This window comes from Oncorhynchus clarkii, chromosome 9 (assembly GCF_045791955.1).
Source record: "Oncorhynchus clarkii lewisi isolate Uvic-CL-2024 chromosome 9, UVic_Ocla_1.0, whole genome shotgun sequence".
NCBI classification, from domain to species: domain Eukaryota; kingdom Metazoa; phylum Chordata; class Actinopteri; order Salmoniformes; family Salmonidae; genus Oncorhynchus; species Oncorhynchus clarkii.
In genome coordinates this window covers 15,203,252-15,225,829 of record NC_092155.1, presented here as the reverse complement: position 1 = coordinate 15,225,829, position 22,578 = coordinate 15,203,252, and the positions used below count along the sequence as shown (strand labels likewise).

General features: G+C 41.1%; 1 protein-coding gene and 1 pseudogene across 3 annotated transcripts in view; both read left to right on the top strand.

Annotated features, from left to right (window-relative positions):
• The window catches only part of LOC139415958 (NDRG family member 2), a 38,893-nt gene extending 35,517 nt beyond the window's left edge, over positions 1–3,376 (top strand). For all 3 annotated transcript variants that reach the window (XM_071164152.1, XM_071164153.1, XM_071164154.1), the window contains exon 16: positions 8–3,376. In XM_071164152.1, coding sequence (XP_071020253.1) covers positions 8–171 — 164 coding nt within the window. In that variant the 3' untranslated portion in view covers positions 172–3,376. The remainder of the gene's footprint in view (positions 1–7) is intronic.
• Positions 1–22,578, top strand: part of LOC139415963 (fucolectin-like) — a 246,422-nt pseudogene that overhangs the window by 107,095 nt on the left and 116,749 nt on the right.

The window sequence follows — 22,578 nt, the reverse complement described above, 5'->3', positions numbered from 1 at the left end:
CCCACAGTGGCATCGTCCATTATGACGCGTCTGTCTCGTTCGCGCACCGCCTCACTGTCTTCCTCCTACTCCATGGACGGGGAGCGTCAGCGTTCTCGTACCCTGTCTCAGAGCTCTCAGGGCGGGCAGATGCCCCCCAGCCCCTCCCATACCATGGAGGTGTCCTGCTGAAGAGAGAGAGAGAGAGAGAGAGAGAGAGAGAGGGGGAGAGAGAGAGATGGATGGAGAGCTAGAGGGATGGAGAGCTAGATGCATGGGTGGTGGGTGAGAGTGGGACGATAGCATTTGTCACTAACCCACTCCCACATCTCTTAAACCTGTCATTCCCCCAGACCAGCTAACAGAAAGAGACAGAGAGACAGAGGGAGAGATATGCAAAAGTAGATATAGTAAAAGTAGACATACAGAGGGAAAATGTAAGACCGTTAATAAAACACTGTCCTCCCACAATTCATCTCATTCTAAAACTGTCCTCCCACAATTCATCTCATTCTAAAACTGTCCTCTCACAATTCATCTCAACCTCACCTATTCATCTCTTTAGAGAGAAAGAGAGAGAGAGAGATCTTCACCTAGACAGCGAAGGATAGAGGGAATGGATAAATGAAAATAGGGAATGGAAGAAAGGGAGAATTTAGGAACAAGGGAATATAGAAAAAGGGTAGCAAGGAAAGGGCATTTTAGGGGTGTCGGCCAGTCCTCTCTCCCTCCCTCTATCGGAAAGTCTGTCAGCCTATAGAGCCCTTTAACCTATGGAGTGGGAAGGGTCTGTAGTGACCTCACCGTAGTGTTAACTAATAGTAATAATTATGATAATGAGAAATATGACTATGATATTAATGCTATTAATAATTATACTGACAATGATGTAATAGTAACGTTATAACATTTTTTCTCTTTAATTTTAAAGTTTGAAATATTATGAAATAGAAGAAAAGACGTTAGCAGAAATACTTATAATGAAAATGTGTGTGTGTCAACTCCTTTAATCAATTTTTAATGTTTTTTTGTATTGTTGCTTTTTGTAACCTGCTTCAGTGAAGGGGTGAGGCTTCTCATTGGTCATGTGAACCTTAACCATAGCAACAGCCAATGAAAGTCTACTTCCGCCTCTCTGTTGCCGGGCAGATCATGTCTTCCATTAGCCCTGTTCAAGTGACACATTTTTGTTCCCATGAGGGGATTGGGGTGGGCGGGTAAGGGGGGTGTGGTTGTTTGACTGTGTGGAGCATCTGCATGCCTGATCTGATTTCAGCCAATGTGAATATAGACGGAATGTTTCCTTTTCTTTTGTATGCAAATATGGGTTTGTTGGTGTGTGTGTGTGTGTGTGCACATGTGTGTTTGTTATTAAGCTTTTGGGCAAAGATTAGCAGATGACGATGATGAGGATGGATGAAGAAGAGTGACATTGTTAGTGAGTTAACTCCTACACTAGTAAATCAGTAACAAGTGCTTCCAATGCTGCTGGCAGTCCCAGACTCGACCAGCAGGGGTCACTGTGTTTGTCCAATAGTCTTTATGACGACATACATGCATGTACCTGCATGCTATGGAGTGAAGTTTCCCTCTAGCTACAGATCTAGGATACGCTTCCCCTCCACCAATCCTAACCTTAACCATTAGTGAAGAAAATGCTGAACTGACCCAAGACCATCATCTGTGGGACAACTTCCCCCTATTCCAGCCTGCATATACCTCACTACTAACATACTTTAGTCTTCATCAAAGAGATAAGATAGCAAATTCCTTGTTGAACAAGCACACTGTACATGTTGTGTGATAGCTAGATGTAGGCATTGCATTGCCCTATAGTGATGCACTCACCGATCATGACTGACAGGTCAGAGCACCAATACCAAGTCTATGACTTTGACTGACAGAGCAGCGAACCAATACCATGTCTGTCTGCTTGACTGTCAGCTGAGAGAACCAATAGCATGTCTCTCTGAAGTCAGGAGGTATGTGGAGTGGACAGTACTGGACTAGAGTATAGAGGTATCCGTATAGAGTAGGGAGTGTGAAATAAGGCATTATTGTGTGGTTCTTTGTGTGTTCCAGGGTGTTTGTGCGCGTTTGTGACTGTGTTTATGTGCCGTGCAAGTGTGTGTGCATTTGAAAGCTCTCATACCTTCTAAGCACAATTTAAGAGACAAGATGAGGAAAGGATAGAACCCATCCCCTCCCATTGGACCTTATAAATCAACAATGAACCAGCCCCTACACTGCCAACTCCCTAACCCTACACCCTAACCCTTACGCTACACCCTAACCCTAGACCTAGAGGATGACTGTCCACACTCATCAAGTCATACTATAGGAACCCTTCTCTGTATGGATCTCAGAACAGTTAGAAGTGTTGTAGACTTGTCATATACTCAAAGTCAAAGCTAAAAACAGTTGTATAGGATTGTTTTATAGGATTGTAATACACTTTCAGTGAAAACTGAATGTTAAATTGTCAATGTGATCTGCATATAGTAAAAGGTCATAGACTAAAGGTACATCCATGTGAAGCTTAACACTGCCCTGATCCTAACCAATGGACTGAACACACTGTTATTTGACCCAATTACAGAAAACACTTGGAGAGCTGTGTGTATGTTTGTTTTTGAGTGTGTGAATGTGTGTGTGTGCGTGCAATGTGTGTGTTTGGTTTCCGTAGTTCCGTGCAATCATTAATATGGCTTATATAACGTTTTAAAAGTATTACTTTCAATTTGAGAAACCTGTTTGCTCGTTTCTTTCCGGTTCTCTTCAGAGTTCCGCCCCTTCCTCTCTTTTTATAGTAGTCTGGTTGGATGGTTGTTGATGGAGATACTGAGGATAGGTCGGTTAAGGGTATTTTGATGATGGTGATGATGACGTTCCTAGATAATAATTGGAACATTATTTTAATGATATTTAGGCTCCTCCTAGTCTTGCATTGAGAATCAACCAATCTGGAATGGGAGCCTCGACTAACAAAGGGGAAATGGGTGGAGCCTAATAGTTTACCAATAAAGGGAAAGGGGGGGGGCTTACTGTTTGAGTTGAGTGGGCTGGGCTGTGTGAATGTACGCTTCTTCTTTTTATTTTTACCCTCATTTTTTCATTCAATCATACTCTTTTATTTTCCTATTTTGTTGTTGACCATTTAGTTTTATTAAGTGAAGTGTTAGTTTACCGCCTCAGTGTGCTCACAAGTTAGACAAGCGTGTTCGTTCTTGTGTAACTTTTTTTAGCAACAGCACTAAACAAAAGGGAGAATAATATAAATGATTTTAAAACAAACAGAACACAATCAAATTTACTTGTGTGGCTAATTTGTTTGTGTAATAAAATAAACAACCTAAAACATTAATGAGTAGTAATAAAAGACAAGAAGAAATCTTGACTGTTCTTTTCTTTGTTAGACCAATTTGTGATATTCAAAATGACATTGGAGTGAGTTTACAGAGAGGAGATTGGGAATTGCTTGTACAAACGTGTATATGAATGTCTAAGCTATGTTTTTGTTTGAGAACGGCTTCAACCAATCAGGCGTCTTCTGCTGTACTTATCCATATACTTGTTATGTTGCCGTGGTTCACCTCGTTTCTAACCGACACAACCCGCTCGCTACACGCTGCATTTTCCTACAGAGAACAGTAGTACTTCCTGGCATAGCAAGAGAAACCCAACTCCTCTCTCTGTAAAACCGGTTATCAGTGGCGGTTCTAGAAGAAAAAGAAATGCACACCTATTTAGGCGAGGTGCTGGCTAGCGGAGTAGAAAACATGAAAATAAAGGAGAGCCGCACACTCTAGGAGCTCAGATGCAAAAATGTAACGTAAACTCGTACATCGCCTTGGTCCGTACAATTGCCCTTATTTTAGCGCCCCAAAAACGTAATACTTCCAGATCAAATGTAATGTCAATACCAGTGTAAAGCACAGTTTCTCCCCTTTCCAACAGAATCTATTACATGACCTAAACGCTGCCCGTTTCTGCATAATTCAAGCAGGCAATAAGCCCTGTTGGGTCTTTTTAAAAATGGCGGGTGGGGAAGCGAAACTAATGCGTGATAGTGATGTTGTGTGGGATTTTTATTTTTTTCACTCGATCTGTCCAACTTATCGCCTCTAAAATGTAAATAAAACACTATAAAGAGTTTATATAATGTGTCATTACATACCTATTTGAAGGTTTGTGTCGAATTTGAATCTGGTTTTTAGGGCGGTGCTAAAGTGATCTTAGAAGTAAACAGCGGCTTTGATAATGATGATCGCATGCAATGATGACGCAAAAAATGACTAGGTATCCTCCCCTTACCCCCGTCACTGTCCATTTCTTGTTTTTAACAACCTCCATCTCTCCTACTACAACCTCCATCTCTTCTACCAGAATCTCCATCTCACCTACTACAACCTCCATCTCTCCTACTACAACCTCTATCTTTCCTACTACATCTTCACCTCTTCTACTACAACCTCCATCTCTCCTACTACAACCTCCATCTCTTCTACCAGAATCTCCATCTCACCTACTACAACCTCCATCTCTCCTACTACAACCTCCATCTTTCCTACTACATCTTCACCTCTTCTACTACAACCTCCATCTCTCCTACTACAACCTCCATCTCTCCTACTACAACATCCTACTACAACCTCCATCTCTCCTACTACAACATCCATCTCTCCTACTACATCTTCACCTCTCCTACTACAACCTCCATCTCTCCTACTACAACCTCCACTTCAATTACAAGAGAGATTACAACCATGGGTATGAAATTACTTCTACACAAAACTCAACAACCACACCGTTTACCACCACTACAACAACAGCATGTCTATATCTATAGAAACAGTTACTACATTAATATCTGTAACTACAGCAACAAGTACAAACACCATCTCTCCATTTTCAACCACGTCTGATGAGACAACCACCACAGAGGATACAGCTGCATACGTAAATGCAACGGCCAACTCAAGAGTTTCAACTTCCCATGTTGTGACACCCATATCAACAGCTACAACAAGAGCAAAGACTGAATCTAGTGTAACAACCACAGCTGTCACTATGGCAACAACAAACACTATTCCTCTAACAACATTCAAAACTGGTTATTTATTTACATGGTAAGTTTATACTACGATCAAGACTACATCTACTGGTAGGAGTACCACTTTATCAACTACCCAACGTCTCAAAGAAAACAGCTTTAACTAGTACTATAATGATGGAGCAGAGATGAGATGTCAACTTTACAGGCAATACTCAACTCCTCCAGTCTCCAAGAATCTCAACCTACTCTCACTGGTGAGTGGTTGTTGACAGTTTGAGTGCATTTGTTTTAAGAACTCACTTATAAATTCCTTCTCTGTCTCTCTCTCACACTATCTCTCTCTCTGCTATTGGAATAAACCATAGTATATTGTGAACTACACTGTGATCAACATTTGGCATCGAAGGAGAAACACACCTCTCCAGCAGAAACTAAACGTAGCCTATATATTCACACTCAGACACAAATGTTACACATATTTCAGTTAAAGTAGGTGTTCAATCACCTGTGCATCATACAGATGTTAGGCACCACAGCATTGACACATGAGAGCAGTTTGTTCAATCAAGAAGAAACGGACCAGCCATAATTCCTCCTTTTTTTAATGCAGAATGACCATTATTAGGCAAATAATGGGGGCCTCAAGATAAAAAAATAAAAATGGCCCGGTGTGTGGGCCCCAAGGAGAATGGTCTGGTGTGTTAGAAATGCCAGATCTGATTTCAGTCCCATTGAGTCCCTGGTCTCTTTATATTCTCACATCTATCATGACCTGATTGCTTAGAAGCTTCTAGAAACTGAAAACAATCTGACAACTTGTCAAATTCTCCTGTGATTTCTTTAAAGTAATTTCTACTCTTCTGACAGATCTCAGCTGATGTTCTGATCTTCTAAACAAACTCTCTTTCAAGGGCATCATCCTTACGTATCCTGAAGATGGCCAAGAGCATATCAAGAATATGCTGGAGAGTAACTAACACCACATTCAATTCTTCTTCTCGACGCCCAATTATGTCACTCAGTTCAGCCACTCTCTCAAGCATCCCAATGACTTTTTCTGCCCCACTCAGACCTCCAGCGCCCGTCATGGATGTACTGGAGGACATTTCCTCTAATGCTTTAATATTTATTTTGATTTGTTTCAGGCATTCAACAATTTGTTGAATATTATCTTGGAATTCTTATGCAACTTTCTTAACATCGTCAATGTTGACTAAGAACGGAAATGATCTCCACCAGCTGCAACCAACACAGCTCCAACAAGCAGGGCCACAGCTCCAGTAAAGGGGGCTAGACATACTGCCACTAAGCCACTTACCCCAATTCCAATCCCAGCCTTCCTCACTGTAGAAGCATTCTCCTGAAAGTTTTCAACATCATCGGCTGTCGTTTTAAACTCATCTGCTATTTTTTGTAAATATTTTGTTGTTGAGTTTCTTGAATGATGTTATGCTGTCATTGAGTTTTCGTTGATCGTCAGATAGTGAAAAACAGAAGATGTAGTCAGACAGCATCATCCAGAGGAAAAACATAAACCCACAAACAATACGTTTGATTTCCTGAACTTGAAGCCTACATTAACATGCACCATATCTTTAATTTTAATCAACTTTTAACATTTCAGGTAGTGTTGAAAAATGTTTTTATTTAACTAGGCTTCTGCCTACACATTATACAGAATTACTCTTTATCATGTATTTAAAGAGAAAAATAGTTTCTTTTTTTCATAGTCAAATGTTTTATTAAGTAAATAAATATTACTTACTAAGGGGGGGGGGTCTCCATGCTCCCTTTCCTTGCACCAGTTGCCATATCTGACTTTGCTAAGTTGTGTTCCTGTAAGACGGTTCACCAGAATGAAGCTGCAGCACTTAGTTGTGTTCTGGAGAGAGAGGAAACAGATGCTATTGCTCAGTGATAAAGCTTTTAATCATACAGCGAGACATTGTGAAGGTGTGTGTTCTAATGTCTATTGATTACAGTTAGATATCAATGACCCCTTTATCTGAGGATTAAGCAGCTAAATATGAACTTTTAGGTCCGCACCACGCCTGTGGTCCTGGAAGTGAAAGTAACTTGATCAAGGTGAAATGTCATAGAATCAGTACTTGTTTTCAAAAGTACAGTCAAATACATGTTTAGGCACATACATGTTTACTGTGAGTATTGTAATTATATTGTAATTATATGTTACAGTCTGCTTAATACATTTCTTAGATTTTGGCTCACTAAAGGTACCGAACTAGCACAGTCAACTCATCTAAGAGTGACTCTCCCCTCCCACCACTCTACCAACAATACTGTAGTACCACTTGACACCACAGAGGGGCAGCACCAAAGAGTAGGGAACAAAGTATTCTTGTATTTCTTGCTTCCTTGTAATTAACCTGATAGAAAGTTTTTATTATCCTGTCATTGTTCTAAAGTCAAGTGATCTAGATTTGAGTTATGTAATAATGTAAAGAAAACTGGGTAGAGTGTGGCCTGGCACAAACTTTAGGACATTGGCACACACATACATACACACACACACACACACACGTACATACATATACACACATACACACACACACACACAGAGGATATTTTTTATATTTTTTATTTCACCTATATTTAACCAGGTAGGCTAGTTGAAAACAAGTTCTCATTTGCAACTGCGAACTGGCCAAGATAAAGCGTAGCAATTCGACACATACAACAACAGAGTTACACATGGAATAAACAAAACATACAGTGGAACAAAAGAAAACAAAAAGTCTACATACAGTGAGTGCAAATGAGGTAAGTTAAGGAAATAAATAGGCCAGGGTGGCGAAGTAATTACAATATAGCCATTAAACACTGGAATGGTAGATCGGCAGAAGATGAATGTGCAAGTAGAGATACTGGGGTGCAAAGGAGCAAAATAAATAAATAAATACCAGTATGGGGATGAGGTAGGTAGATAGATGGGCTGTTTACAGATGGGCTGTTTACAGATGGGCTATGTATAGGTGCAGTGATCTGTGAGCTGCTCTGACAGCTGGTGCTTAAAGCTAGTGAGGGAAATGTGAGTCTCCAGCTTCAGAGATTTTTGCAATTTGTTCCAGTCATGGGCAGCAGAGACCTGGAAGGAAAGACGACCAAAGGAGGAATTGGCTTTGGGGGTGACCAGTGAGATATACCTGCTGGAGCGCGTGCTACGAGTGGGTGCTGCTATGGTGACCAGTGAGCTGAGATAAGGCGGGGCTTTACCGAGAAGAGACTTGTAGATAACCTGTAACCAGTGGGTTTAGCGACAAGTATGAAGCGAGGGCCAACCAACAAGAGCGTACAGGTTGCAATGGTGGGTAGTGTATGGGGCTTTGGTGACAAAACAGATGGCACTGTGATAGACTGCATCCAGTTTGTTGAGTAGAGTGTTAGAGGCTATTTTATAGATGACATCACCGAAGTCGAGGATCGGTAGGATGGTCAGTTTTACGAGGGTATGTTTGGCAGCATGAGTGAAGGATGCTTTGTTGCGATATAGGAAGCCGATTCTAGATTTAATTTTGGATTGGAGATGCTTAATGTGAGTCTGGAAGGAGAGTTTACAGTCCAACCAGACACCCAGGTATTTGTAGTTGTCCACGTATTCTAAGTCAGAGCCGTCCAGAGTAGTGATGCTGGACGGGCAAGCAGGTGTGGGCAGTGATCGATTGAATAGCATGTATTTAGTTTTGCTTGCGTTTAAGAGCAGTTGGAGGCCACGGAAGGAGAGTTGTATGGCATTGAAGCTCGTCTGGAGGTTAGTTAACACAGTGGCCAAAGAGGGGCCAGAAGTATACAGAATGGTGTCGTCTGCGTAGAGGTGGATCAGAGAATCACCAGCAGCAAGAGCAACATCATTTATGTATACAGAAAAGAGAGTCGGCCCGAGAATTGAACCCTGTGGCACACCCATAAAGACTGTCAGAGGTCCGGATAACAGGTCCTCCGATTTGACACACTGAACTCTATCAGAGAAGTAGTTGGTAAACCAGGCGAGGCAATCATTTGAGAAACCAAGGCTGTCGAGTCTGCCAATAAGAATGCTGTGATTGACAGAGTCGAAGGCCTTGGCCAGGTCGATGAATACGGCTGCACAGTAATGTCTCTTATCGATGGCGGTTATGATGTCGTTTAGAACCTTGAGCTAATTTGTAGGGGTCCAGATTTTGCAGCTCTTTCAGAACATCAGCTATCTGGATTTGGGTGAAGGAGAAATGGTGGGGGCTTTGGCGGGTTGCTGTGGAGGTTGCCGGGCAGTTGATCGGGGTAGGTGTAGCCATGTGGAAAGCATGGCCAGCTGTAGAGAAATGCTTATTGAAATTCTCAATTATAGTAGATTTATCGGTGGTGACAGTGTTTCCTAGCCTCAGAGCAGTGGGCAGCTGGGAGGAGGTGTTCTTATTCTCCATGGACTTTACAGTGTCCCAGAACTTTTTGAGTTAGTACTACAGGATGCAAATTTATGTTTGAAAAAGCTTGCCTTAGAAAAGCTAACTGCCTGTGTATATTTTTTCATATTTTGAATATGAATATGCATATAAATACTGTCCATATAGATCCCTAAAACTGACTTGATTTCAAATAGTAAAAGTCTCAAAAGAACACACTATACATACATTCACCGCAACAACACCAATGATAAACTTCTGTCTAAACTTTCTCAGCTGAATAAATGCAGGTCTGATGGTAGTAGAATATCCAGAGGTGATGACGGTTGAGGTTTGTCTGAGAGAAACTGAACTCTACTGTATGGGAAAGAATGAACTTATCTGAATTATTGTGTATAGAAGGTGTGTCCTGTAGCATTGTGTGTTCACCAGCTGTACTGAAAGTCATTTCAGGCACCCACTGTATGAACAAACAGAGTGGAAACTACATTCTGAATGATGTATATCTTTGTTTTTGAGCATCCCTTCTGTTATTCTATCATTTGCTGTATTTCCACCAATTCATTAAAAAGCATTTATCAAGACAAATACATTTTGTGGGTGTTTCTTTTTTTCCATGTGTGTTTTGTGTGACTTGGTGTTAGTTTTACTTCAAAGAACACTGAGCAAATCAACCTTTTGGAAAACCTTCCTACTATTGAGTTGCACACCGCCCCCCACTTTGCCCTCAGAACAGCCTCAATTCTTTGGGATATGGACTCTACAAGCATTCCACAGGGATGCTGGCCCATGTTGACTCCAATGCTTCCCACAGTTGTGTCAAGTTGGCTGGATGTCCTTTGGGGGATGGATCATTATTGATATGCACAGGACACTTTTCTTTGTGAAAAACCCAGCAGCGTTGCAGTTCTTGACACAAACCAGTGCACCTGGCACCTCCTACCATACCCCATTCAAAGACACTTAAATATTTTGTCATGCATATTCACCCTCTGAATGGCACACATACATAATTAATGTCTCAATTGTCTCAAGGCTTAAAAATCCTTATTCAACCTGTCTCCTCCCCTTCATCTACACGGATTGAAGTGGATTTAACATGTGACATCTATAAAATATTATAGCTTTCACCTGGATTCACCTGGTCAGTCTGTCTATGTCATGGAAAGAGCAGTCATCCTTAATGTTTTGTAACCTCAGTGTATATTGTAATGTAAGGCGTTGGCTGGAGAGTGACTTGTACAATAATCACATATTTTGTGTGTGTGGTCTTACAGGGGTCTGGATGTGGGCCCTACGGTCCTTTTGGAGCAGGTGATAAGGAAGTGGAGAATACAACACAGGATAAAAAGGTCAGGTCAAAAAAATACAGTTTTATATCTTTATGTTTGAAGCCTGAAATGTGGCAAAAGGTCGCAAAGTTCAAGGGGGCCGAATACTTTCGCAAGGCACTGTATATCCCCACCCACTTTGCCAAAGCACAGCCCCCACACCACTAGAGGGATATCTTCAACCACCAACTTACCATCCTAAGACAAGGCCGAGTATAGCTCACAAAGTTCTCCGCCACGGCACAACCCAAGGGGGGGGGGGGGGGGGGGGGGGGGGGGGGTTGCCAACCCAGACAGGAAGATCACATCAGTGACTCAACCCACTCAAGTGATGCACCCCTCCTAGGGACGGTATGAAAGAGCCCTAGTAAGCCAGTGACTCAGCCCCTGTAATAGGGTTAGAGGCAGAGAATCCCAGTGGAAAGAGGGGAACCGGCCAGGCAGAGACAGCAAGGGCGGTTCGTTGCTCCAGAGCCTTTCCGTTCACCTTCACACTCCTGGGCCAGACTACACTCAATCATATGACCCACTGAAGAGATGAGTCTTCAGTAAAGACTTAAAGGTTGAGATCGAGTTTGCGTCTCTCACATGGGCAGGCAGACCATTCCATAAAAATGGAGCTCTATATGAGAAAGCCCTGCCTCCAGCTGTTTGCTTAGAAATTCTAGGGACAATTAGGAGGCCTGCGTCTTGTGACCGTAGCGTCCGTGTAGGTATTTACAGCAGGACCAAATCAGAGAGATAGGTAGGAGCAAGCCCATGTAATGCTTTGTAGGTTAGCAGTAAAACCTTGAAATCAGCAGGGTCCAGAGTAACGCCGAGGTCCTTCACAGTTTTATTTGAGACTGTACAACCATTAGGATTAATTGTCAGATTCAATAGAAGATCTCTTTGTTTCTTGGGACCTAGAACAAGCATCTCTGTTTTGTCCGAGTTTAAGAGTAGAACGTTTGCAGCCATCCACTTCCTTATGTCTGAAACACATGCTTCTAGCGAGGGCAATTTTGGGGCTTCACCATGTTTCATTGAAATGTACAGTTGTGTGTCATCCGCATAGCAGTGAAAGTTAACATTATGTTTTCAAATGACGTCCCCAAGAGGTAAATTATATAGTGAAAACAATAGTGGTCCTAAAACGGAACCTTGAGGAACACCGAAATGTACAGTTGATTTGTCAGAGGACAAACCAGTCAGAGACAAACTGATATCTTTCCGGCAGATAAGATCTAAACCAGGCCAGAACTTGTCCGTGTAGACCAATTTGGGTTTCCTATCTCTCCAAAAGAATATGGTGATCGATGGTATCAAAAGCAGCACTAAGGTCTAGGAGCACGAGGACAGATGCAGAGCCTCGGTCTGATGCCATTAAAAGGTAATTTACCACCTTCACAAGTGCAGTCTCAGTGCTATGATGGGGTCTAAAACCAGACTGAAGCATTTGGTATACATTGTTTGTCTTCAGGAAGGCACACTGCTGAACAATTCATAAAATTGCTACCGGACTATTTACATTGACACATCCCCCCTCCCTTTTGTACACTGCTGCTACTCGCTGTTTATTATCTATGCATAGTCACTTTACCCCAACCTATATGTACAAATTACCTTAACTAACCTGTACACCCTCACACTGACTCGGTACCGGTATCCCCTGTATATAGCCTTATTGTTACTTATAATTTTTTGCTTTAGTCTATTTGGTGAATGTTTTCTTAACTCTTCTTATGCTGCACTGTTGGTTAAGGGCTTGTAATTAAGCATTTCACAGTAAGGTCTACACTTGTTGTATTCGGCGCATGTGACAAATAGAATTTGATTTGATTATCCACTTGTATTTGTTCAATAATACTTTAATAACAATTTCAAATGAATAGTTTGCTTTACATTTGCTGTTAATGTACTTTTCATAAGAGACATAAAAGTTCAGTTTAATCAAACTTTGTTTATATGGGACATTTCTTACAGATGATGAATTTCAAAGTGCTTCAAAAAATTTGAGAAAATTAACATCAATAATGAACATTGCTTAGCTGACTTCCTCAAAGTACTGCCAAGGCATATATGGTACATTGGGAGCTAGCTGATATGTTGATATTTACAGTTAATTACATGTGAAATGCATATTTTACATTTAGGTAACATTTTTACTTGTACATCCTCAGGACACATACTTTAGCTAGATTACAAGCTATTTCTATCCATGTACATTTCAATGTATACATTAGTCATATATTATTTCAATTCAAGTAGATAAAACCAGTCAAACACACATTAGCACATTTCTTTCAACAAATTCAGTTCAAAATATTTAACAAATAACATTATAAAAGGTAAGAAAGATCAAACACTATGTTTCTGTACAAATATAAAATCAAGATAGACCATATGTCATGGATAATACCACCATGTATCTTGATATGTCCATATACATAGTTCATACACTACAGTTCTAAACCCAGGATACAGTTACCTTGTCGAATACATTATCTAATCTGAACATAATGATAAAATCACACCCCTTTCAAGCAGTATAATCTGATTATAATAATATGAAAACAATGTTTTTTTCAGTTCATTCTTTTACGAGTCTATCAAGTTCTTCCTTTGCCTGTTTAAACGTGTCAAGAGCCTGCTTATACTGTTTAGCCATGTCCCTGATTGTCTGAATAAACCTCACTGTGTCTGACTGAATTTGGTTTCCATTTTCCATTGCATCAAGTTCCTTGACATCCTTGACAATAAAGATTATGTCAAGAACTAGGAGTAGGCTAGAGAGCACCCCTGTCAATGCTGCTGCCGCACGGAGAGATTTAGAAGATGAGGCACCTAGTTTGGCAATATTTGCAAGCTTAGCAAAAGAGACCACGTGTTCTAAACAATACAGACTAGATGCTATCTTATAAAGTTCAGCCCCTGGTTTAGCTGGATCATTGGCCATTGCCTTTAATTCTTCAACTTTCGAGTTGATTTTACTCAAACTTTCCTCAATTGGTTTGACATTTTCCAGAAAATGTTTCTGAATGCACTGAATGTTGTCTCTGTCATTTTTTTGACTCACCATGCTGGTGATGGTAGAAGCAGCGCCAGTAATCCCACCAGTTACACCTATTCCCATACCCACCGCGGCAACAACCATGGAGGAGCCGAAAGTGAATGGAGCCAGGGCAAGGCCTACTAAAGTAGTGATCCCTCCAGTCGCCCCAATAATACCCCCTACCAGACTACCTCTAGTAGTGGCACGGTACCAAGTCTCATAACTGTCAGCTATCTGACGAAGCTCTTTCACTTTTGCCTGAAGGTCCGTCAAATGTTCATCAAGGAGATGTCTGAATACTTCAACACTTTCCTTGATTTCCTTTCGTGCTTTTGTCCATCTCTCTGAAAAACAGAGTGATTATTTAGACATTGCTCCATGAAATGAGTACAAAAGACTTGCCATATCCCATTTAGGTAATAAAAAACAATCACTTTGCTAATTGCTATGTAAACACATAAGTATTGACAACATAAAGACAATTTCCTTACGCAAAATAATAAATCCAATGTGAAACATGGATTAAATATAATTTACTTTGGTTATTCCTGTAAACATCAAATAATTCAGTACCATACAACGGACACAAATCTTATGGGTTGCAACTAATGTTGATTATGGGGAGAAAAGATCAGTTGAACAATGTGTTAATCACAAATTAAACCTGCAAATAGTTGAATAATTGTGCAAATAATACTGGATTACAGATTTAAAAAAAATAGTATTTTAGTATTCTTTGAATTTTGTTTAAGCATAGTCCTAGACATTATTTAAGCAATGTCCACAGAAATTTGCCTCGATAATAATGTTGTATTGGGCTTACAGGTGAAACTGCTCCATAAAATCTTACTCACCGTCATGTGATGATGACATACTGTCGTCACTTGAACCCCTGATGGACTGACTGGTTATTTTCTGCTTTGATGGATTTGGGGGGAGCAGATGACTTCAATCCCACTGGAGAAAAAGACAACGAACAGTGTTAAAATATAAATCTATTATCTCAGTCATATTTTAAGTGTTTTAGCATGTGTAGATGGTTGAGAAAACAGGATCTGAGCATGTGCTATAAATAAACATTCATTTATTTTATAGAGAAAACTGCTTCTCTCATCTTTTAACCCCCTAGAATGGCCCTGCAGAAATCAAATTAGCATAATAAACCCCCCCCCCCCCCCCCCCCAAAAAAAATCTGTCTTTTCAAGACAGAGATATCTTTTTTTTGTTGCATTGGATGCATCTCAATCTACCACATCTGCCGATGTCACACTTCCTCATCTGAGGTGAAAGGTGGCAGAGCTAGAACGGAGTTTGTTAATTAAACCATGAGACATCCCGAAAATCAGTCTTCCCATAATATGATCTGCAGCGTCCGAACAAGCGTCATATAGGACAGACACTTCAGAACAAACTTGCTTTAGCTTTTTTTGGGGGGACCATCTGTTCTTCCATGTAGTGAATCTGTTATTCAATGCGTTTGTATGGGCTAATGGAAGTAAGGCCAAATTACATTTTACAATCTTTAAAAAAAATATATATTCTTCATAGGGTTTTTGAAATTCTAAATCAAATAGCTAAATGATCCTAGTATGACCTTAAAACGTTTCCATATGTTAGCTTAGGCAGGGCTCAGACTGTAGAGGGTTAGGAAAGCTTGCTTAGGTACCAACATCTGGGGCCTGCATGGAGACTGAGAAACTGGTTTGGTCCCAATTGAAAACCACATTTACAGTCTACTTCTTTCCCATATAGGTTACACTACACACCCACCCTATAACCAGATGGGGTCCCTCAAAAAGACCAACGTGAACCCACATAAAGACCAACATGGCAACCACATGTGGGGTCAAAGGGGATACTGAGGACAACATTATGTGGCTTCCTGTTGGATTTCTCTCATGGGGCCCTTGGAACAGTCATTCATTAACCCATATGGGCCCCACATGGAAATGTTGGTTGCATAAGCTCTGTCGTATTCTGGAGAGAGGCTGTATAAGCAGATGGAATGTAAGGATGGATCATCAGACAGGAGGGTGTAGTGGACTAAAGTGTAGCTACAGATGGAATGTAAGGATGGATCATCAGACAGGAGGGTGTAGTGGACTAAAGTGTAGCTACAGATGGAATGTAAGGATGGATCATCAGACAGGAGGGTGTAGTGGACTAAAGTGTAGCTACAGCGCCTTCAGAAAGTATTCACACGCTCCACTTTACACATTCTGTGTAACACAATGGGGTTCAAATGGATTTGTCATTTTTGGTCAACGATCTACAAAAATTACTCTGCAATATTCAAGTGGAAGAATTCTAACATTTATAAAAATAGAAACAACTAATATCTTGATTAGATAATTATTCACCCCTGAGACAATACATTTTAGAAACACCTTTAGCAGCAATTACAGCTGTGAGTATGTTTGGGGGAAGTCTAAGATTTGCACATCTGGGTTGTACAATATTTGCCCATTATTCTTAAAACAAATGTCAAGAACAATCAAGTTGGTTGTTGATCATTGATAGAAATACATATTCAATTCTTGCCATAGATTTTCAAGATGATTTAAGTCAACACTAACTAGACCTCTCAGGAACATTCAATGTCGTCTTGGTAAACACCAGTGTAGATTTGGCCTTGTGTTTTAGGCTATTGTCCTGCTGAAAGGTAAATGTCTCCCAGTGTCTGTTGGAAAGAAGACAGAACCAGGTTTCCCTCTAGGATTTTTCCTGTGCTCAGCTGTATTCCATATGTTTATCCTACAAAACTCCCTAGTCCTTGCCAATGACAAGCATACCCATAACATGAAGCATCCACCACTATGCTTGAAAATATGAAATGGTACTCAGTGATACCCACAAATATAATGCTTTGTATTTAGGACAAAAGTGAATTTCTTTGCCATGTCTTTTTTGCAGGATTACTTAAGTGACTTGTTGCAAACAGGATGCATGTATTGGAATATTTTTTTCTGAACAGACTTCCTTCTCTGTCATGTACGTTAGTATTTTGCACTAACTGTGATATTGTTAATCCATCAGTTCACATATCACATCCATTATACTCTCTAGCTTTTTCAATGTATTAATATCACCATTGGCCTCATTGTGAAGTCCCTGAGCAGTTTCCTTCCTCTGCCTGTATCTTTGTAGTGATTGGGTGTATTGATAAACCATTCAAAGCCTAATTAATAACTTCACCATGCTCAAAGGGATAATCTGATTTTTTTGTTTACAAGTAGGCCGTCATTGTCAATAAGAATTTGTTCTTAACTGACTTTCCTAGTTAAATAAAGGTTAAATAAAACAATTAATGATATTAAAACAATTGTGGGAAAGGTGCATAAAAAAAAATCTGCACTCAATCTCAATAATTAAATTAAGTCCAAGTAACCCCATCCTCCTACAACCCACACTTACCCCTCAAACTGCAGTACAGTTTATTACAGTATTAAGTGGGCGCACTATAATTGGTTCAGGTGTAACAGGGTTCAAAGGCCTGTTAGGGTGTACAATGTAAAGCATTCTAAAAAGCTGATTTACAGCCATATCGTCAGCAGTCAAGACAGCCTCAAATTTCAACAAACTGCATCTAGGAACAATTGTCCAGACAGGCACAAATACAGTACATGCAGCCCATAAGAGACACGGGATTCAAAACAGGGTTTCATTGAGAAATTATACTTCTAATTGTTATCAGTACAACTTCACTTCCTCAGTATTTGATCAATCATTAATTGTGTATTCCATGGGGAATTCTTCATCAACTACTGCACACTTCATCTTTAGGGAGGTACAGTAAGGAGAACTGGAAGCCAAGTGTTATGTTAGTTACAATCTTCTATATTTACTGCTGTTCAAATGTCTTTTCAATTAAATGATATACCGCATTGATTCTTGAGGAATAACACCTGACTCCTTATACTAAACTAAAAAATATAATACATCTCACATGAATCTCACATCAGATTTGTTGCAAGGAGTGGCTTGAAACAATGTATGACGTAGAAACACACTTTTACATATACAGTATTTTCATGAATAGTTCTATATTAATGCAACATTAGAACAGAACAGTTTACAATTCCTACAACTACACCCGTGAAAATAATTTCATTACTCAGTGTTTAATTAGGTCCAGTGGAGGAACAATGGGTTATCCAGAGGAGTAACGGCTTGACTGTGTTGGAGACAAGGCGATTCTGAAAAACAACCAACAGTTGTGTCCAATCACGAATCAAGGTTCATCATTCATAAGGAGTTATTTTATGACCTAATGATGAGTGAGTATTATTTGTTCACTTAAGACTTTGTCAATGCATGTATCAGGAAACACCTGTGTTTACTGCTACACTGTGAGGATTTTACTACAGTAGTTAAACATTTACAGGTCTGCCCCATGACTGTGACTTTAGGAGTCAAAGTAGCTTGATCACAGTGTAAGGTCAAACAATATCCATTGCATGTTTTCAGTCATAGATAAATGCAGTCAAAGACATGTTTACCCAAATGCATGTTATTGTGAGTATCATAATATTTTTTACATTTACCAGAATAGGGATGCGTGGGAAAAAAAAGCAACAACAATCTACTTAATTCACCTGTCACATTATGGTTCACATGACTTGATAATGAGGTCCACTCTACCAAATACTGTAGTACCCCATAACACCAGAGAGACAGTACCACCAAATACTGTAGTATCCCATAACACCACAGAGGAACAGTACCATCCCATAACACTATAGAGGGACAATATCACCAAATATTGCAGTATACCATAACACCAGAAGGACAGCAATACTGTAGTACCCGATAACTTGGTTTGGCCAGGCTGTTATCAATTCTTACGCTATGTTTTACTGGTCACTGGTACAGCTCTAGGAAGAGGCCACTGGTTCCAAACTTCTTCAATTTAAGAATGACAGAGGCCACTGTGTTCTTGGGGACCTTCAATGCTGCAGACATTTTTTGGTACCATTCCCCAGTTCCTTGCCTCGACACAATCCTGTCTCGGAGCTCTAAGGACAATTCCTTTGACTTCATGGCTTGGCTTTTGCTCTGGCATGCACTGTCAACTGTGGGACATTATATCGACAGGTATGTGCCTTTCCAAATCATGTCCAATCAGTTGAATTTACCACAGGTGGACTCCAATCAACTTGTGGAAACATCTCAAGGATCATTAATGGAAACAGGATGTACCTGAGCTCAATTTTGAGTGTCATAGCAAAGGGTCTGAATACTTATGTAAATAAGGTATTTCTGTTTTTCAGTTGAGATACAGCCCGGGGTCAAACCAGGGTCTGTTGTGACGTCTCTAGCAGTGAAATGCAGTGCCTTAGACCCCTGCACCACTCGGGAGCCCCTGATTACTTTGTTACTTTCCTATAAAGGAGGCATTAAAAGAAGACAAACATGAATATTACCAATTGAACTAAATGTATTGCAAGATAAATCAATGTTAGCGTTTACATAGCTGGGCATAAATGGGATGTTCAATTTGACATTTTACTGAGTTACAGTTCATATAAGGAAATCAGTTAATTCAAATGATTTCATTAGGCCCTCAATGGATTTCACTTGACTTGGAATACAGATATGCATACCTTAAAAAAAGGTATGGTCTTGGATCAGAAAACCAGTCAGTATCTGGTGTGACCACCATTTGCCACATGCAAAGTGACACCTCTCCTTCGCAGAGAGTTAATTAGACTGTTGATTGTGGCCTGTGGAATGTTGTCCCAATCCTCTTCAATTGCTGTGCGAAATTGGCAAGAACTGGAACACAATGTTGTACACGTCCATCCAGAACATCCCAAACATGCTCAATGAGTGACATTTCAGGTGAGTATACAGGCCATGGAGGAACTGAGACATTGCTTCATGCATGGAGCCGTGCATTATCATGCTGAAACATGAGGTGATGGTGGCAAATGAATGGCACGACAATGGGCCTCAGGATCTCGTCACGGTATCTCTGTGCATTCAAATTGTAATCAATTAATGCCATTGTGTTCGTTGTCAGTAGCTTATGCCTGTCCATACCATAACCCCACCGCCACCATGGGGCACTCTATTCACAATGTTGACATCAGCAAGCCACTCACCCACACGACGCCATACATACTACCTGCCATCTGCCCAGTACAGTTAAAACCGAGATTCATTTGTAAAGAGCACACATCTCCAGCATGCCAGTGGCCATCGAAGGTGAGCATTTGCCCATTGAAGTCAGTTACAACGCTGAACTGCAGAAATAATTTGGTTCGGCAAACCCACCGTTTCATCAGCTGTCCAGGTGGCTGGTCTCATACGATCCCGCAGGTGAAGAAGCCGGATGTGGAGGTCCTGGGCTGGCTTGGTTACACGTGGTCTGCTGTTGTGAGGCCGGTTGGACGGACTTCCAAATTCTTTAAAATGATGTTGGAGGCGGGTTATGGTAGAGAAATTAACATTCAATTCTCTGGCAACAGATCTGGTGGGCATTGCTGCAGTCAGCCTACCAATTGCACGCTCCCTCAAAACCTGAGACAACTGTGAAATTGCACATTTTAGAGTGACCTTTTATTTGCCCCAGCAGAAGGTGCACCTGTATAATGATCATGTTATTTAATCAGCCTCTTTCTATGCCACACCTGGGTTAATTAGGGTTAATTAAGTGCCACCTAGGGTTAATTAAGTGCCTTGCACAGACAGATTTTCCACCTAGTCGGCTCAGGGATTCAAACCAGCAACCTTTCGGTTAATGGCTCAACACTCTTAACCGCTAGGCTAGCTGCCACCCAACAGAGGAGAACAAGGAGAAGCAGAGACAGACTGCACAACAGGGAGGCTGTAGAGTCCGCACGGTTTGGCCCAGGGAAGGGAAGGGAAAGTGGGATACTAGTCAGTTGTACAACTGAATGCATTCAACTGAAATGTGATGATGATGATGTTCCTAGATAATAATTGGAACATTATGTTAATGATATATAGGCTTTTCCTAGTCTTGTATTGAGAATCAACCAATCTGGAATGGGAGCCTCGACTAACAAAGGGGAAATGGGTGGAGCCTAATAGTTTACCAATAAAGGGAAAGGGGGGGGCTTACTGTTTGAGTTGAGTGGGCTGGGCTGTGTGAATGTACGCTTGTCCATTTCTTCTTTTAATTTTTACCCTCATTTTTTCCTCTTTTATTTTCATATTTTGTTGTTGACCATTTAGTTTTATTAAGTGAAGTGTTAGTTTACCGCCTCAGTGTGCTCACAAGTTAGACAAGAGTATGTTCGTTCTTGTGTAACTTTTTTAGCAACAGCACTAAACAAATGGGAAAATAATATAAATAAATAACATAAAAAGTAAAAACTTGTGTGGCTAATTTGTCTTTGTAATAAAATGAATAACTTAAAAAATGTATGAGTAGTAATGAAAGATAAGAAGAAATCTTCAAATCAAATCAAATGTATTTACGGTATGCCTACCCATGTCAGAGACGCAAACTCGGTCTCAACCTTTAAGTCTTTACTGAAGACTCATCTCTTCAGTGGGTCATATGATTGAGTGTAGTCTGGCCCAGGAGTGGGAAGGTGAACGGAAAGGCTCTGGAGCAACGAACCGCCCTTGCTGTCTCTGCCTGGCCGGTTCCCCTCTTTCCACTGGGATTCTCTGCCTCTAACCCTATTACAGGGGCTGAGTCACTGGCTTACTGGGGCTCTCTCATGCCGTCCCTGGAGGGGGTGCGTCACCTGAGTGGGTTGATTCACTGATGTGGTCCTCCTGTCTGGGTTGGCGCCCCCTTGGGTTGTGCCGTGGCGGAGGTCTTTGTGGGCTGTACTGAGCCTTGTCTCAGGATGGTAAGTTGGTGGTTGAAGATATCCCACTAGTGGTGTGGGGGCTGTGCTTTGGCAATGTGGGTGGGGTTATATCCTTCCTGTTTGGCCCTGTCCGGGGGTGTCCTCGGATGGGGCCACAGTGTCTCCTGACCCCTCCTGTCTCAGCCTCCAGTATTTATGCTGTAGTAGTTTATGTGTCGGGGGGCTAGGGTCAGTTTGTTATATCTGGAGTACTTCTCCTGTCCTATTCGGTGTCCTGTGTGAATCTAAGTGTGCGTTCTCTAATTCTCTCCTTCTCTCTTTCTTTCTCTCTCTCGGAGGACCTGAGCCCTAGGACCATGCCCCAGGACTACCTGACATGATGACTCCATGCTGTCCCCAGTCCACCTGGCCGTGCTGCTGCTCCAGTTTCAACTGACCTGAGCCCTAGGACCATGCCCCAGGACTACCTGACATGATGACTCCTTGCTGTCCCCAGTCCACCTGACCGTGCTGCTGCTCCAGTTTCAACTGTTCTGCCTTATTATTATTCGACCATGCTGGTAATTTATGAACATTTGAACATCTTGGCCATGTTCTGTTATAATCTCCACCCGGCACAGCCAGAAGAGGACTGGCCACCCCTCATAGCCTGGTTCCTCTCTAGGTTTCTTCCTAGGTTTTGGCCTTTCTAGGGAGTTTTTCCTAGCCACCGTGCTTCTACACCTGCATTGCTTGCTGTTTGGGGTTTTAGGCTGGGTTTCTGTACCGCACTTTGAGATATCAGCTGATATACGAAGGGCTTTACTAAAAATACATTTTGATTGATTGATTTTCAACACCTGCTTTCCATGACACAGACTGACCAGGTGAAAGCTATGATCCCCTATTGATGCCACTTGTTAAATCCACTTCTGTCAGTGTAGATGAAGGGGTGGAGATCAGATAAAGAAGGATTTTCAAGCCTTGAGACATTTGAGAAATGGAATGT